The following is a 16037-nucleotide window of genomic DNA, read 5'->3' on the forward strand; positions in this document are numbered from 1 at the left end:
ACTTGGGGTTTGTAATCATGAATTTAAAGAAAGAGCAGTTGTGTGGCTTTTACATATGCTTAGGTGCAGGAACAGAGCAGATGCAAATTGTGTTTAATCAGAGTTGTAATTTTACCAGGGGAGTATGTTGAAGGAAGAAAGGGCCAAAGTGACTAAAAGTGTGTTATAGACTGAATGTTTGTGCCCCCAAAATTTGTGTTGAAGCCCTAACTCCCAATGTGACTGTATTTGGAGAAAGGGTCTGTGAGGAGGTGATAAAGGTTACATGAGGTCATAAGGGTGAGGCTCTAATTGGACAGGACTAGTGTTCTTATAAGAAGAGGAAGAGACACCAGAGTTCTCTCTCTCTACACTTGTCTGTGTGTGCTCAGAAAGGCCACGTGAGGACTCAGGGAAAAGGCGACCATCTGCAAGCAAGGAAGAGACCTCTCAATAGAAACTGAACCCTGCCAGACCTTAATCTCAAGTTCCAGCCTCCAGAACTATGAGAAATAAATTTCTGTTTAAGTCACACAGCCTATGGTATTTTGTTCTAGGAGCCTGTGCAGACTAATACACCAAGGGAGTATGTTGGAGGGAAAAAGGGACAAGGTGTCTGAAGGTATATGCAAGGAAGTGGATATAATGATGGACCCTGAAGTCTAACCCAGATAAGGAGGGACGTGAACATGGTGGTAGGGATGAATGATGGACAGCAAAAATTAAGTAAGGTCAATAGATTAGAAGTTCCAGTGCAGCTGAGGCATTAACTGGAATATAGGGTAATAAGAGAGTAGGGTATTTGACATTGAGATTATGGAGATGTCCTTATTGGTAATGGCAAAGACTAGGACTATGAATGTAAACAAGATAAATTTATTGAAGGTGAGGAGTCAGGGAACTGAGAAATCAGAATATTGAATGGATTGTCTGTGTAGTTATTAAAATCACTAAGAATAATTACCAGAAGAATGGTGGAGAGAAAGGCAGAAATTCAAAAGGCAAAATATTCAAGGAATGAATATAGATATAAGTACAGTAGTCCCTCCTTATCCATGGTTTCATTTTCCATGGTTTCTGTCACCTGCGGTCAACCATGGTCCAAAAGTATTAAATGAAAAATTCTAGACATAGACAATTCGTAAGTTTTAAATTGCACACTGTTCTGAGTAGTGTGATGAAATCTTGCGCTATCCCACACCATCCTGCCCAGGACATAAATCATCCCTTTGTCCAATTCATCGATGCTGTGTATGCTACCTGTCCATTAGTCACTTAGTAGCTGTCTGAGTTATCAGATTGACTGCAGTGGTATCACAATGCTTGTGTTCAAGTAACCCTATTTTACTTAATAATGACCTCAAAGTTCAAGAGTAGTGATGCTGACAATTTGGATATGCCAAAGAGAACCCGTAAAGTGCTTTCTTTAAGTGAAAAGGTGAAAGTTCTTGACTTAATAAAGAAGGAAAAATAATCATATGCTGAGGTTGCTAAGATCTACAGTAAGAATGAGTCTTTTATCCATGAAATTGTGAGGAAGAAAAAGAAATTCCTGCTAGTTTTGTTGTTGTGCCTCAAATATGCATATACAGTTTTCCCTTGGTATCCATGGGGGATTAGTTCCAGGACCCCTCACAGATACCATAATCTGTGGATGCTCAAGTTGCTTATATAAAATGGCATAGTATTTGATATAACCTATGAAATCCTCCCATATACTCGAAATCATCTATAGATTACTTCTAATACCTAATACAATATAAATGCTATGTAAATAGTTGTTATACTATATTGTTTATGGAATAATGACAAAAAAAAAAGGTCTGTAATGTTCAGTACAGATGCAGCCATCATAGACCTTTTGACCCCAGGTTGGTTGAATCTTAGGAGGCAGAACACATGGATATGGAGGGCCAACAGTATAGGAAAAGACATAGTATATGTAGGGTTCAGTATTATCCATAGTTTCAGGCATCCACTGGGGGTCTTTGAAGTATCCCCCACAGATAAGAAGGGACTACTGTACATAGATTTGAGTGATATTTAGAAACAAAATCAACAGGAATTGGTCATGAATTAAAATGAGATGGAGGAAGAATAGGAAGAGGGAGCCATTAAGGATAACTTGTTAGTCCCTGACTTGAGCCACTGGATGAATCGTGATATCATTCATAAGTTAGAGAAGGCTGGGAAAAGATCAGGAGTTTGATCTTGGATATATTGAATTTGAAGTGACTTTGAGATATCCAAATGAAGATATCAAGTAGGTGGGCTGATATTTTGGTCTGGTGCTCAGAGGAGGATTCATCCTAGAAATAGAAATCTGTAAAGTTTCTGAACATAGGTGGTAATTGAATCCATGAGAGTGGTGGCATTGCCTAGGAAGTAAGTGTGGAAAGAGGAAAAGAGAAGTCTAAGACTGGGCCTTGAGTAACTTCAATATTTAATGAGCAGGCTGAGGAGTATGCGCCTTCAAGGGAGACTGATTAGGAAGTGGAAAGAGAGATAAGGAAACTAGAAGAGTACGCAGAAGCCAAAGGAAGAGCGAGTTTTAAAAAGGAAGATGTAGCCAGTAGTGTTGAAAGCTAATGAGGGGCCAAGTAGGCTGAAAGCATAAAAATGTCATTGGATTTAGTGACATACAGGCCTTTGGTGACCTTCGTAAAAGCTTCTTTAGTGGACTAATGGAGGTGGAAGATAAATTAGAGATAGGTGACTGAGGCAGAGGTGAGGAAAAGGAGAAAAGAGACAGCAGGATAAACCACCTTCAAGAATTTTGGCGGTTAAATGTGGAAGAAAAGAAGTGTGGCAGTTGGAGAGATCAATGGAGTAAAGGATAGAGATATATATAGTATATTGTATATATAGGTATAGATTTGTATTATCTTGATTAACATATACAGATATAATTTTATTGTCAAAATGGCAGAAACTTGAGTCTATTTAAATTTCAATGAAATGTATATAACTGGGAATTTTAATACGAATTTAATGTGTTAGTGAGAAAAACATAAATGATAGTTGAAAAGTAGAAGGGGATGAGATCCTAACTGTAGGTGGTGAGATAGATTTTAGGAGGACTAACACGTCCTCTAGTGTAACAGGAGGGAAAGGGAGCTGCACTGCCCCAGGACTCAGTCTCGGTTATCTCATTGTGTTCTATCTTCTCTCTTTCTGGGTGAGTTTTTCAAGAGAGTGTTGTCGGGGGTGCAGTGGGCTTCATGCTCTCAAAGCAGCAGTGAGAAAGGAGACCACCAGCTCCATCTTCTGCTGCAGGCAGGTTTGTGAGGTGTGAGAGGAAACAGCTACCACTTGGGCAGATTGTGTAGAAGCAGCCTTGCCAGGTTTCAGCTAAGGAAGGGGGCGGTATTCAGAAAAGACATGGAAAACGTAGGGGAGTTTGCCATTCCTGAGAGCACAATGGAAAGTTTGAGTGGGTCATGATTACTGAGAAAAGGTTTGTTATTGACAAAAAGAACATAATTTTCAACCCCAAATCAAGCAGTTTTAGAACCAGTTTATCAGAATGGTGGAGGTTGCTGTGCAAGATTATAAAAGCAAAAGCAGGCCCTTAGGAATTTGGCTGTAAGAGGAAAGAAGAAGATGGAATTCAAATTCTATTTGGCTTTTTTTCCTCCATAATCTAGCTAATTACCTATAAGATTTCACTTCCATTTTGTTCCTTAATGTGGACTCTATTTAGATTGATTTCCTGTACATAATACTTTCTAAAATCCTTTCTTCTGAACCATTATTCATGCTTTTCCCCCTCCCAGAATACCCTTTAAATCCTTTTTCTACCTTGGTGAACACCACTCTTCCTGTAAGACTCATTAAAATCTACCTCTCAACTTTCTCTTTGTTTTATCATTTTTTTCACTCTGAAATAATTAATATTTGTTGTAAAACCATTTGGAAAATATATGAAATTATAAATTAAAAATAATCTGCATAATACCATCACTCAGATATATCATACTGTACATATTCTTTTTAACACTAATACTTCTAAAATTGGTGTCTTTTCTGTTCCATTAAATATTTATAATAACAAAATTTTAATAACTGTCTAATATTCCATGGGGTATATATATACCATATTTCATTTAACCATTCTCCTAATATTGGCCAACTTAGATAATTCCCATTTTTTCCTATTGTAAATAAAACATTATCTTTTACATAAATACTTGTCTACACAGTTAACACCTTTGGGACAAAAGTTCTTCAAGTAGATTACTAATTCAAAGGGCAAATGTTTTTAAAAGGGTCTAGAAATATAGAGATGGATTATTTTCTAGAAAGGCTATGATAAATTATCCTCCTACAAGCAGCATTTATGAGTATATAAGGCACCACCCCATTTTCAGCATAGAGAAAGTTCCAAATTCCTGAGTGGAAAAATGGTTTCCCATTGGGATTTTCATCTGCTTTTATTTGATTACTAATTAAGTTGAGATTTTTTCTTATAGTTATTGATCACTGGATGTTTTCTTCTTTGTATTGTCTAGTCATGTCCGTTACTCGTAAAACATGGTATTTGTAATTGAATTATAAAAGATCATTGTTAATCTAATTATAGTTTGTTACATGCTAATTATATTGCCTTATATTATATTTGTTGTTATTTCACTCTATTGTTTTCCCAATAAAATATATTGTACCTATCTAATCTTTACAGAGTTCTCAGAAGTTTTACAGCACTCTAGAATCTCACTCTACAATCTTAAAATGTCAGTGACTATTGTCTTATGTTGTTCACTAGTAGTTTCTTTCATATTATTTGCCAGAGAGGTAGCAAGTACTTTAAGAACAAGAACAGGGAATATGTTTATCACCATTCCTAGATTAGTAATTGATATTGTGTTATTTGAGTTCTAATTTGCTTCTGAGATTATTATTATGTGTATGCTCTTCAAAATATATAGCAAATTAACTCATTGTATGTTAATTATCATAACGTTCTGCAAAAACATATGCATATTTAAAGCCCTAGGGAATAGATTATTTTTCTTCATATTATCTTTATGCTTGTAGTAAGATTTGAAAAAAATATCCCTGGGGTATATTAAAATTATTTCAAAAGTTTTAGGATCATGTATTAAAGAAACATTCTCTTTTGAGCATGTTACTTGAATCATAGTTAAGTGAAAGGTGGTGTGAACCAACTGATAAATGATTTTTTTTTTTTCACGTCAAGCAACCCAACTTTTCGGAGCATGCTGGTTTTGCAAGGATTTATAGTTCCTTGCCTTCATGCTGGAGTTACTTCAGCTTTCCGTGATGCATTCCAACTAATCTGGAGGTTAAGGCATTCCTTGATCATGGATAGATCTGATTGCTACTCAGCCCTGGAATTCTTTATAAAATTCCAGAATGTGGGCTAGAAATTGACTTAGGGAATCCAATAAAGTTGCAAGTCTTGGCAGTCATCCAAGCTAAATTTATAGACTGGAAGAAATATGGGCTTTCCATTGTTCTCTTTTTCACCTTTCTGGGGTTTCTTTTGTGTGTATGTGAGTCGTGAGTGTAAATTTATCATTTTGCTGACATTGGAGTGGAAACAACCATTGAGGGAATCCAGCTAAAGAATTTTCACTTTGGATCTTCCCTGGTCTTTCCGAACTTTGACCCAAACCTGCACCATGAGTAAATTTCTTCTCCCTCTGTAGGATGTCATAAAATAAGAAGTTGTTCTTGAAAATGAATCATGCTAGTATAACAGCTGACATGCACATTTGCCAGCTAGGTACAACTCCCAAATCCCTGTTCTTCCCCTGGCTCTGTGGGAGCCTTCTTTTTGAGACACGATCTGAGAAAATGTGATCACATATATTGTTTCTGTTCATTCTATGAAATCATAATGGGAGCAAGAAAACAAGCTCTGAAGCCTCTTACAGACTTCAGTCTTCTTTGTGTGTGCCTGATGCTCTATAGTACGTGGAGGTCCCAGCAATACCCCCATAGCTGATCGTTGAAAACCTGTCTTGTTCTTGCAGAATGGGTTTGCTGTTGTGAGGCCCCCAGGCCATCATGCTGAAGAATCCACAGCCATGTAAGTACTAGAGACTGTTGCCCATCTCCAAGCGCCACGGTTCCTGGCGGTCACCTGCCCCGTGCATGTCTCTGAAGCCTCTAATTGTTAGCAGATGGACTGAAAAATCTTGCGAGGTACTCCCAGAAGCAGATTTATGGCTTCAGAGATCATATAGCATTTTAAAAAATGCTCTGAACATTATTTATAATGGTTTTCCTGGCTGATTTGCTTTCTTATTTCTCTGTTCTTCTCTATTCCGCAGGGGGTTCTGCTTTTTTAATTCAGTTGCAATTACCGCCAAATACTTGAGAGACCAACTAAATATAAGCAAGATATTGATTGTAGATCTGGTATGTATTCCTGGCCAGAGCTGCATTTTCAGTGACTCTAGGTAAAAGGGAGTGAATTTGTACTTTTCTGTTAGGTTGTCTTGCTTTTAACACTTGCAAACAACTGAAGGGTGTGTTTCCTTTGAATGTGGAAACTCATTAAATTCAAGATTGCAGTTCTGAAACCATAAACATTCATGTTTCACTTTCATGGTGTTAACTGCAATTTAATGAGAAGAAGGCGCAGATCAGGGCAACTTTTATGATCCTTAAATGAATTGATACTTCCACAGTTAAAATAACCCAACAGAACCTGAATTTACTTTTCCCTACAGAATATAGACTTTAAATAGTCAGATGTGCTGGAAAGAATGCTGTTGCTTTGGTAACCAATTGGCTACTTCCCTTGGTTAGCAATCATGTCGCTTGTTGTGCAACAGTGGTATTATTAAAACAAGTCAGCATGTCATTCTTTCTGAAAAGATCTCAGATCATGTATGCCAGTTTGGGATGACTCCCGGCAGGAACCTTGAGTGATTAAAAGTCAGAGGCATTAGATTAGTCTTGCATTTTAACGTGATGCATTCTTACACAATAGAGTTATAATTTGTTTAACAAATGGTTTGTTTAAATGCAGATGACACTTGGCATGTTGTCTATAGTATATTCTTGAATAATGAGCTGGAGATCTGCCCCATACAAAAGGACCAACCCAGGAAAGGACGAACGAGAGCTGACTGGTGATTTATGATCCCCGTTTTCGGTTTGCCTCCAGTTCACAAGGAGGTGTAATAGGTTGTCTGACAAAGCATAGACAGGAAATGAACCCTGGCATCCAAAGCGAACCTGCTACATCTGCACTTAATTAATTTTTGCAGGTGATAAAAGATTTAAAGGCAAAATATGTTAAAGGTTTTTTTGAAGTGCAAGGCTTAATAGTCTAAATCTTGTTCATATCTGCACTCATAATTAAATCTTATTGGAAAGTCGTGGCCTCACCATCCAGCCCTCGGATTCAGTTAAGCAGGCACACCAAAGGGTTGAGAGAGCACAAACAAAGTCATGTGAAGAAATACTTAGTAGGTTAAAAAGAAGATAAAAGGAATGAAAGACTGATAACCATTTATAGTGCTTGGTAGGAATAGATGTTTTCCACATACTGTATGGTACCCTCCTGCAAGCACCTTGGTGCTGGGTATTGAAAGCCCACTTTCCATGTATTTTCCAAACATGCTTAAGTTTCAATGTAGGTCATAGTTCACCATTAAAAAAATGTGTTGAAGGCCTGGATATACCACAGCAACAAGGTCTTAAAATTTTATGAAAATGAGGAATCAGTACCTATTTTCCCCGTTTTATATGTACAAAATAACATTTTTAAATAATTAATAATTACTAGTTTTCATGACTTACAACACCGTAAATTAAAAAAAAAATAATTTAATATGCTCTAGTATTGTAAGTTCTGCTAGAAAGATAAGCCACAAACTTGAAGAAAGGAGAGCAGATGAAGACCAAGGGTTGAGGGAAACTTTTTCCAAGCTTTCTAAATTTGCCAAAATTATGTGAGAAGGAGATTGGTAAACTGTTCGTCCTATCCTTCAGAATCTTTTAGTATTACTTTCTGAGGAATCTCCTCTGCTACCGTTTTATGGTTCTGTGAAGATAATCAATAACTGTTGAGTCCCCTTTTGAAAGCACATTTATGATATGCAAACTCTAAAGGAATGAATTTTACAATAGACTTGAAAGCTAAAATGCCTAGCTTGTGATATATGGATGCCTTGTATCTCAGAGGATTTATGTGTAAAGTTTTGTACACTAATATAAGAAGAAAAGACTTCTGGAGATAATTTAATATGATTTATAAAATAAGTCGCTTGGTAGCTCCAAGGAGTGTCCTGTAAGCTTACTGGACTTTGATTATGAATTTTCTTCATTATCCAATCATAAAGGATACTGAGTTCCCAGCAGGCTGTAGTAGAGGAAAAGTTTTTGTTTCAGATTCTCTAAATATATGAAGTTCTGGCCAAAGGGTTGCCTCTGAGATCCCCACCAGCCAGCATATTCTTTCTTTTAAGTCTTCCAAGTTCTGCAGCTGCAGGGATACTTTGAGGAAATTCCCCTGTTTCTTCCAGCTGCCGAGAAGGAAGTTTTAAAGTGCCACGTGGCGCTGAGACATCCGTTCTCCCTGGCTGACAGGTCTATTCTGCAAGTTAGCAAAAGAGAAGAGGTAAAGGTTCTTCAATGGCAAAAAACTTCACTCCTGCATATCCAAAATCACTAACTTTAGTTAATGGGTGTGAACTAGCTCCGCAAATTCTTGGGCCAACAGAAGACAGAGCTAGTCCATTGTCCAGCAGCTACCTTCAGCATTTTTATATGCCTAGTGAATAGAGAGCCAGAGCTCTAATTCACCTCCTATTTGGGACCACAGCCAAATTTGGAGGCATTGAGTATTTTAGGCAAGAAGGATTCTAGTTGATCTGTGAAGCTTATTCATTCCAGTTCTCCTTCTGGGGCAGAGTCCAAAGACATTCAGATTGGTGAGGAGAGAGAGCAGGTGCACTTGCTTTTCAGCTTGCAAGAGACTGGCCGTTGTGTTCAGGGCATGAACCTGTCCTAGAAGTAGGATTTGCCCACGTGACTCAGGTAGCTTTTATGTAATGTGACTTTCAGTTGAAAATAACATGTTTTAGGCTTTCTTCAGAAAAGAAAAGTCACTTCAAATGTCTTTACATTTTGGGCAATTCCATTTTTGGTCAAGTACCAAACTTATCCAAAGAACTTTGTCACATTTTCTTATACTAAATAATGATAAGTGATAACATTAGCTGGTAGAATGTATGATTTACTCAAAGATATTTTAACTTTATAATGAAAATATATTCATGCTAAATCCTTGTATAGACTAAATTTTCACAGTATATTTTTAACTAGTAAAATATTGAAATAATTTTTCAGCATTTTCCAGCAAATCTTTAGATACAAATTGTATTTTGAGGCATTTAATGATTCAATTAATTTTTTACTATAGTAATTCCTCATAATCACCAATAATATTCTTATATTAGTCTAGTATATGCTTGTTGCTATGGAGAAAAAATCCTCAGATCATACCTGAGCAGTAGGTACTTTGTATGAATATTTTGCAGTAGAGAAAGCTGAATAAAAAAACAAAACAAAAAAATATTCTCAAGGTTATATTGTAATTTGTTACCGAATACAAAAGGCATATTTGGGCTTACCTTTACCTCTAAATACTTTGTGAATATGAATATGGAATCAAAAATTATCCAAGTATTTTTAGAATGGATTTGTGTGTTTAATGAATAATGTATGTTGAATGCTTATTATGCTGTGGGCCAGACTATATTTCTTACTCAGAAATTTATGCAACAATAAGCACCCAATACATTTTTCTAAAACAAATGATTTTATATCCAAGACAAATTATCATCTTTTATTTGACCTTCTTAAATAAACCTTTGCAACATCATTAAAGAAACAAAAGTAATCAAGGCAATATTATTCCGGTTTTCAAAGTGCAAATACGTTTAGGCCCAGAGCAAAATTTTTCTTACAATGCTAACTAAAAATTCTGCCGTGTAGTAGAAATGCAAACACTCCTTCACTGTTGTTTTCAAAGTATCTTGTTTGTTCATCCTCTGGGTATTCAGTAGCAAACTCAAAAGCCATTGTGGCTTAAATTGTTTCATTTTTGTTCACATAAAGGAAAATAGTTTTGCTATCTCCTCCTTCCTTTCCTTTGAACATTCAGAAATCCAGGAATTACTATATTTTTTGTGAGCTATTTTTTTTCCTGATATGTATGACTTTAGCAGGAACAAGTTTTTAGAACGATGCATACCTTGCCCAGTATTTTATGATTTCTTAATTGATTTTGGATATGTGTACACTGTGGAAGGGGGAGAAGACTTGTGTATGTATCCACTGTGGTTAGCAAGCTCAGTGCAGGCTTTCAGAACACACCAAAGGGAGGCTTTGGTGGTGTCTAGTGAAGGAGTTCTGGGCTGCAGGGTGAAGTGGAGACAAGTTATATAAACCTCAATAAGGAGCAATAATGAACACTAATCTTCACAGGTTTGCTAAGAGCATCAAAGAGATAATGAATATAAGTTAACAGTGTAATGGTTATGAGTTTCGCCTTTGCAGTAGGAAGTGGATTTAAGACCCAGCATTGCAGCTTATTCTCTGTATGGTCTTAGTAAATTACTGAAGCTCTCTAAGTCTTAGTTTACCTATCTTCTAAACTAGAGATAATACCATATTTTTAAATAATTTATATAATTGTTAAATATAATTGTTAAATAATTCATGCAAAGTATTTAATATTAGTGCCTGACTCAAAAATTGTAGGAATTGTTATTGAAAATAGTGTGATTCTTACTGATACAAAGTACAATATAAGTATATAGTTACAAAAGACCAAACTTTTTTATAACAGAACTTGAAACTATGTTATATAACAGTAATGTTCTATTGAGTACAAATATACACATTATTCACCTTTAAGATTCATCTATTTTATTTTTGTTCAGAAGATATTAGGAAGCATGTTAATTAAGATTCTTAACACTTGAGGTCTTTTACTGAAGACCTTTTTAAAAGTGCTGTTAATTTTATTATTCCCATTTCTTTTATCAATTCCAGCATATGTCTATATCATAAAACAATTAAGAAAAAAAACTGTTAAATTTTGAATCATTGTCGTATACAAATATCCTAAGATTTTTTTTCATTCATCTTATTGACATAGGCTTTTTTTTTTTTTCAGTAGGAAGAAGGAGTGGTGTGGGTAAAGAAAAAAGAGGAGGAAGAAGGCTGGGAAGAGCCATGATATAATATTAAAATTAGGCAGATTGGACAAGATTGCATAAAGCCCCATGCCATCTTTCTGCTTTGGCTCAAATGATTTAATAGCTAATGAGCTCATGCTCCTGTGTCTTTGACTCTTACTGTCACGATTTTACGAAAACCAAGTATGAAATCCATTTTGCATCTGGCATCTCTTTTGAAGTGATTCTAACTGCTGAGGGATTGCTAACTGAACTGAACGCTTCAAGAAAGCCAATTTACTCAGCTGGTTGCAAAGCCTTTGACCTTAATGGTGGGACTTGGCAAATCAATGCATACACGTATGTTTAGTGTTCTGTCAAGAATTGTGAAAATGCTCTGTAAGCCATAGATCCTTCTGCAAAATACTAGTTTGTAGTTTAAACTTTAGTCTTTCTTCAGAGGCCAATGAGGCTAGTTAATTAAGCCTGAGGGGTTATGAACTGTTGGCAGTTAATAAGTCATAAAATTCCTCCATAAAACAGGATGCGAGATTCCATCACTGAAGCAAAGAGTACAAAGGGCCGGTGTATAAATATCTAATTGTACCAAAGGACTGGGCTTTCTCAATGACTGCTCATCTGGAGTCTCCAGGGCATGCTCGCTGTGGTTTCCTGATTTTTAGAAGCCAGTTTAAAAAATGAGTGCATTAAAGGGTAATTTGCCTGAAAGTTCAGGAAGTAAAGGGGGTGGTGTGGAAGCAGGCTGAACAGGAGAAAGAAAAGAGGGACACACTGAGAAGACAGAAAATGAGAAGGACACTGAGAAGACAGAAAATGAGAAGGAAGGTGGGGTAGAAAGACAGGGAACTAGAAATCAGAAAGGTTGTCTCAACACAGAGTTAGACATGACTGTATTTGTCATCTGTTTTCTTTTCCCTGTAGGATGTTCACCATGGAAACGGTACACAGCAGGCCTTTTATGCTGACCCCAGCATCCTGTATATTTCACTCCATCGCTATGATGAAGGGAACTTTTTCCCTGGCAGCGGAGCCCCAAATGAGGTTCGGTTTATTTCTTTAGAGCCCCACTTTTATTTGTATCTTTCAGGTAATTGCATTGCATGATTACCCCTAATTTTCTTGTCCTTTGCTGGTGTTTTAAATTACACCAGATTACTGAATTATCCCATGGGACCAAGAACCAGTGCAGAACAAGTGCATAACCCAGAGCACTGGTTGTCAAGCAAGGTTGGGCTGATTTGACATGTTGTTTGATGTTTATTTCAAGAGCTCACATGTGTTTGTTTTCCTCTCTTCTTACTTTCTTTCCTGTGCCCTCCTCTACCCACTGCGGTGTGGTTTTTCTCTTCCTAGGTTGGAACAGGCCTTGGAGAAGGTTACAATATAAATATTGCCTGGACAGGTGGCCTTGATCCCCCCATGGGAGATATTGAGTACCTTGAAGCATTCAGGTTGGTACTTCTTTCTCTGAAAGTATCAAATTAGAAAACAAATGTCCATTAAAAACGACACTAAATGTAAAAGAGAAATGTAAATTTCTAACTAAGGTAAAGTGGCTAGAGGAGTCATTCCATCAAAGCTCCAAAAAACTGTTTGGTTTGGGGGATCTGAATATTGCTACAAAGCCACATAAGGAATATGTGTAAGAAAACGTCAAGATCTAGTTCTAGTTATACAAGTATATTGGCCAATGGCCAGACATGTTCCCCCCTCCCTGCAAAAAAAAAAAAAAGAGAAAAAAAGATTTTAAGTAGTTCTGGAAAATTCTGCCTATTATGACATATGATGTGATTTAGAATGAACATTAGCATAATAAACGCTCTGAGAAGTCCTTCACTACCTATTTAACTTTGTTCAACGGGCATTTCCCAAGCTTCATTGGACTACAGAATCCCTTTTGCACACACCACCACTTAGCATTCTCAGTTCTGAGGAGCTAGCTCACTTTAGAAACATTGGCCTAGGCAATCTCATTTCGTGGTAAATGACTTCTCCCTCTCATAATATTTATATTTTCCCTCTCACATTAAAACATCAACTAATTAATTGGTTCTTTTCAGTTTCTCTACAAAATGTAGGCAGTAAGTTCAATATGTATATATATATGTATACACATTGCTTCTGCTACTTTTTTTTTTCCTGAGAAAAGAACTTTTGAAATTAATTTAAGCAATAAATACAACAAATTAAAAGCTTTCTTGTTGGATATGGAGTTTTTTTAAAAAAAGGCATTGGTTCTCTGGAATTTAAAAAACCTTTCAGTCCTTGGAAAGGTCTCTGTTTTAAGAAGAAATATCAGATTGTGTCAATATGTACCTCACTTGCAAGATTTAGGAGATTTTAACCTATTGGTAATGCATAATTTTTTGGGATGTTTTGTTTAGTTGAAAGCAAAAGCAAACAACTGCATGATAAGAAATTTTAGAAGCGTTCTTTTTTTTTTTCAAATTTACCATTTATAAATTCCCAAGGAGAAAATCCTGTTGATAATGTATTTGAAACTTAGGGAAATAATAGGGAAATTTTTGAATAAGTGAAGTTTTGGTGGGTCCTGCGTATTATGCATACTTCAACTTCTCATTTGAGAGTCATTTCTCATTTGAAAACAAGCTCAGGAAAAATGATAGAAAATCACTATTTTCAAGAAACTACACTTAAAATAAATATATTTTGTCTGATGTTTGAGATAGTAAGGAAAATTCTACCCACATTCTAGATTTGTACTTTGGACAAAAATATACGCTCATATATGTATACTATTTATATAAAAAATAGCTGAAATATTTATTTACTGTAAGGCTTGGGTTGTCTATCAACATATTTTGTGTTAATTAGCAGTAAAATTTAAAAATTGTATCAAGAAGCTATAGAGTTTCAATGCTATGAATTCTATTTGCCACTTAACAAACATTATTAATATCTTAAAGGAACTCTAGTAGGATAATAGACTTTAATATTATTACACATATGAATTTATTTGTCTGTTTACCAAGTTAATCTGATAACTTGCATGATATACACATTAAGTTGTCAAGCTTACTATAGCATATCCTCATATCCATTGATCAGCAATACAGAATTCTTAGTGTTTTCATTGTCATAATGCTATTTGAGGTACTATCGCTTTACATAAAAATGGATCATACATGCACAGCAGGGAAGGACCATTTATATTTTGTACTAATTCTTCTCACATCACAAAGTGAATGGCAGGTGAGATTTTTTTTTTTTTGAAGAATCCCTTTGAACACAACAATTTCATTAAATAATGTGAAAACAGGTATTAAGTGTATATTGTGTTTTTTTTGGTGAGGAAGATTAGCCCTGAGCTTAACATCTGTTGCCAATCCTCCTCTTTTTGCTGAGGAAGATTGGCCCTGGGCTAATATCCGTGCCCATCTTCTTCTACTTTATACGTGGGTCACTGCCACAGCATGGCTTGATAAGCAGTGCCTTGGTCTGCGACCAGGATCCGAACTCACGAACCCCAGGCCGCTGAAGCAGAGCGTGTGAACTTAACCACTACACCACCAGGCCGGCTCCTATATTATTGTTGTTTGATTGAAATGGTAAGTGAATCAAGTGCTCCTGAAAGTGGCTGAATATCTTCAAGATTGGCTCCTTCTCCTTGCCTGAAATGTGGACACTTTATATTAGCAAACTTTTCTAAACTTCCCAGTGTGGTCACCATATCTAAGTAATATCAAACATCTTTTGTGTTCAACTAAAATATATTTGCAAAGTTACCATTTTATAAAATAATCATGACTATTTTTATTGAGGTCTGACATGCTAGGTCCTAGATTGGAAACTTTATAGACCTTATGGCTAATTCTTAAGTGGTTTTTATAAGCCACAGGACAACTAATTTGAAGGACCACGATGTGAACTTAGTTTATGGTTCTAAAATCTATACTTTTTCTGTCACACCACATTGCTACTCTTTTCTATTATTCATGACTTAAAAGACTAAGGAGTGATAAAGCACAGTGAACTTTTACCAAAATGTTAGACCGTCTCTTTCCTGACTTACATCACAAATACCTAGTATGAAGCTTGGCAAAAAAGCGCTATGAAATAATATTGGCTGAATAAGTCAATGAATATATGAGTCAGAGAAGAGGGAAGGAATGATGCTGACTAAAATAAAAGCATTGGAAACCCCTGGTATTAAGTGCAAAAGTCTGAGGAAGCTACATGGAACCTAACTCTATCTTGGCCCCTCAAGGAGTATGGTTTACAAGAAACTCGGAACACCCAGTCATTTGCTTATATCAATGTTAGACATCTTCTCTTCATTCAACAAATATTTTGCTGAATGCCTGCTAAGCAATCTCTGCTTCAATCACTTACTTACAGTACAATAACAGTACTTGTTTGGCCCCAAGCTATAAACTGTAGTTCCTCTGTCAAGAATAGGGATGAAAAACAATAATATAGTGAGAAATTCTCTGCAAATGCATTTTAGTCTGTCCAATATTTAGCTTGGACATCTAAATTGGTAACACTACTTTAAAATTGAAAATAACTCCTAGATTTTCACAATTGTTCCAGTGGCTCTGTATTCTCCATAGTCCCTTGATGAGCACTGGACACATTATTTTTTCTGAAAATTAACTCTGTAAGGGTCCTGCAAATGTTAAATTGATTATTTATATAAGACGATTTAAATAGTTTGTTTATTGTAGGCAAGAGACAATATGGATCTCATGCTTCTAAATAAATCTAATACAGAAAACATTTCCAAGTGTTTAAAAAACTGAGTAGCAATTGCCAATGTGGAAGTAAGATATCAGTAGTCCTTGAAATTATGCCTACTTTATTGAATACGTAAATAAATGAATGAATCAGTGAATGAATGGCAGTCCTTGT

At 36.0% G+C, this 16037-nt stretch overlaps 1 protein-coding gene across 1 annotated transcript in view; it reads left to right on the plus strand.

Moving 5' to 3' along the window:
* HDAC9 (histone deacetylase 9) overlaps window positions 1-16037 on the plus strand; it is an 809523-nt gene that overhangs the window by 635428 nt on the left and 158058 nt on the right. The window contains exons 18-21 of the mRNA XM_058526733.1: window positions 5979-6034; window positions 6279-6366; window positions 12087-12206; window positions 12519-12616. Coding sequence (XP_058382716.1) covers window positions 5979-6034; window positions 6279-6366; window positions 12087-12206; window positions 12519-12616 — 362 coding nt within the window. The remainder of the gene's footprint in view (window positions 1-5978; window positions 6035-6278; window positions 6367-12086; window positions 12207-12518; window positions 12617-16037) is intronic.

This window comes from Diceros bicornis, chromosome 3 (assembly GCF_020826845.1).
Source record: "Diceros bicornis minor isolate mBicDic1 chromosome 3, mDicBic1.mat.cur, whole genome shotgun sequence".
Taxonomy (NCBI): Eukaryota; Metazoa; Chordata; class Mammalia; order Perissodactyla; family Rhinocerotidae; genus Diceros; species Diceros bicornis.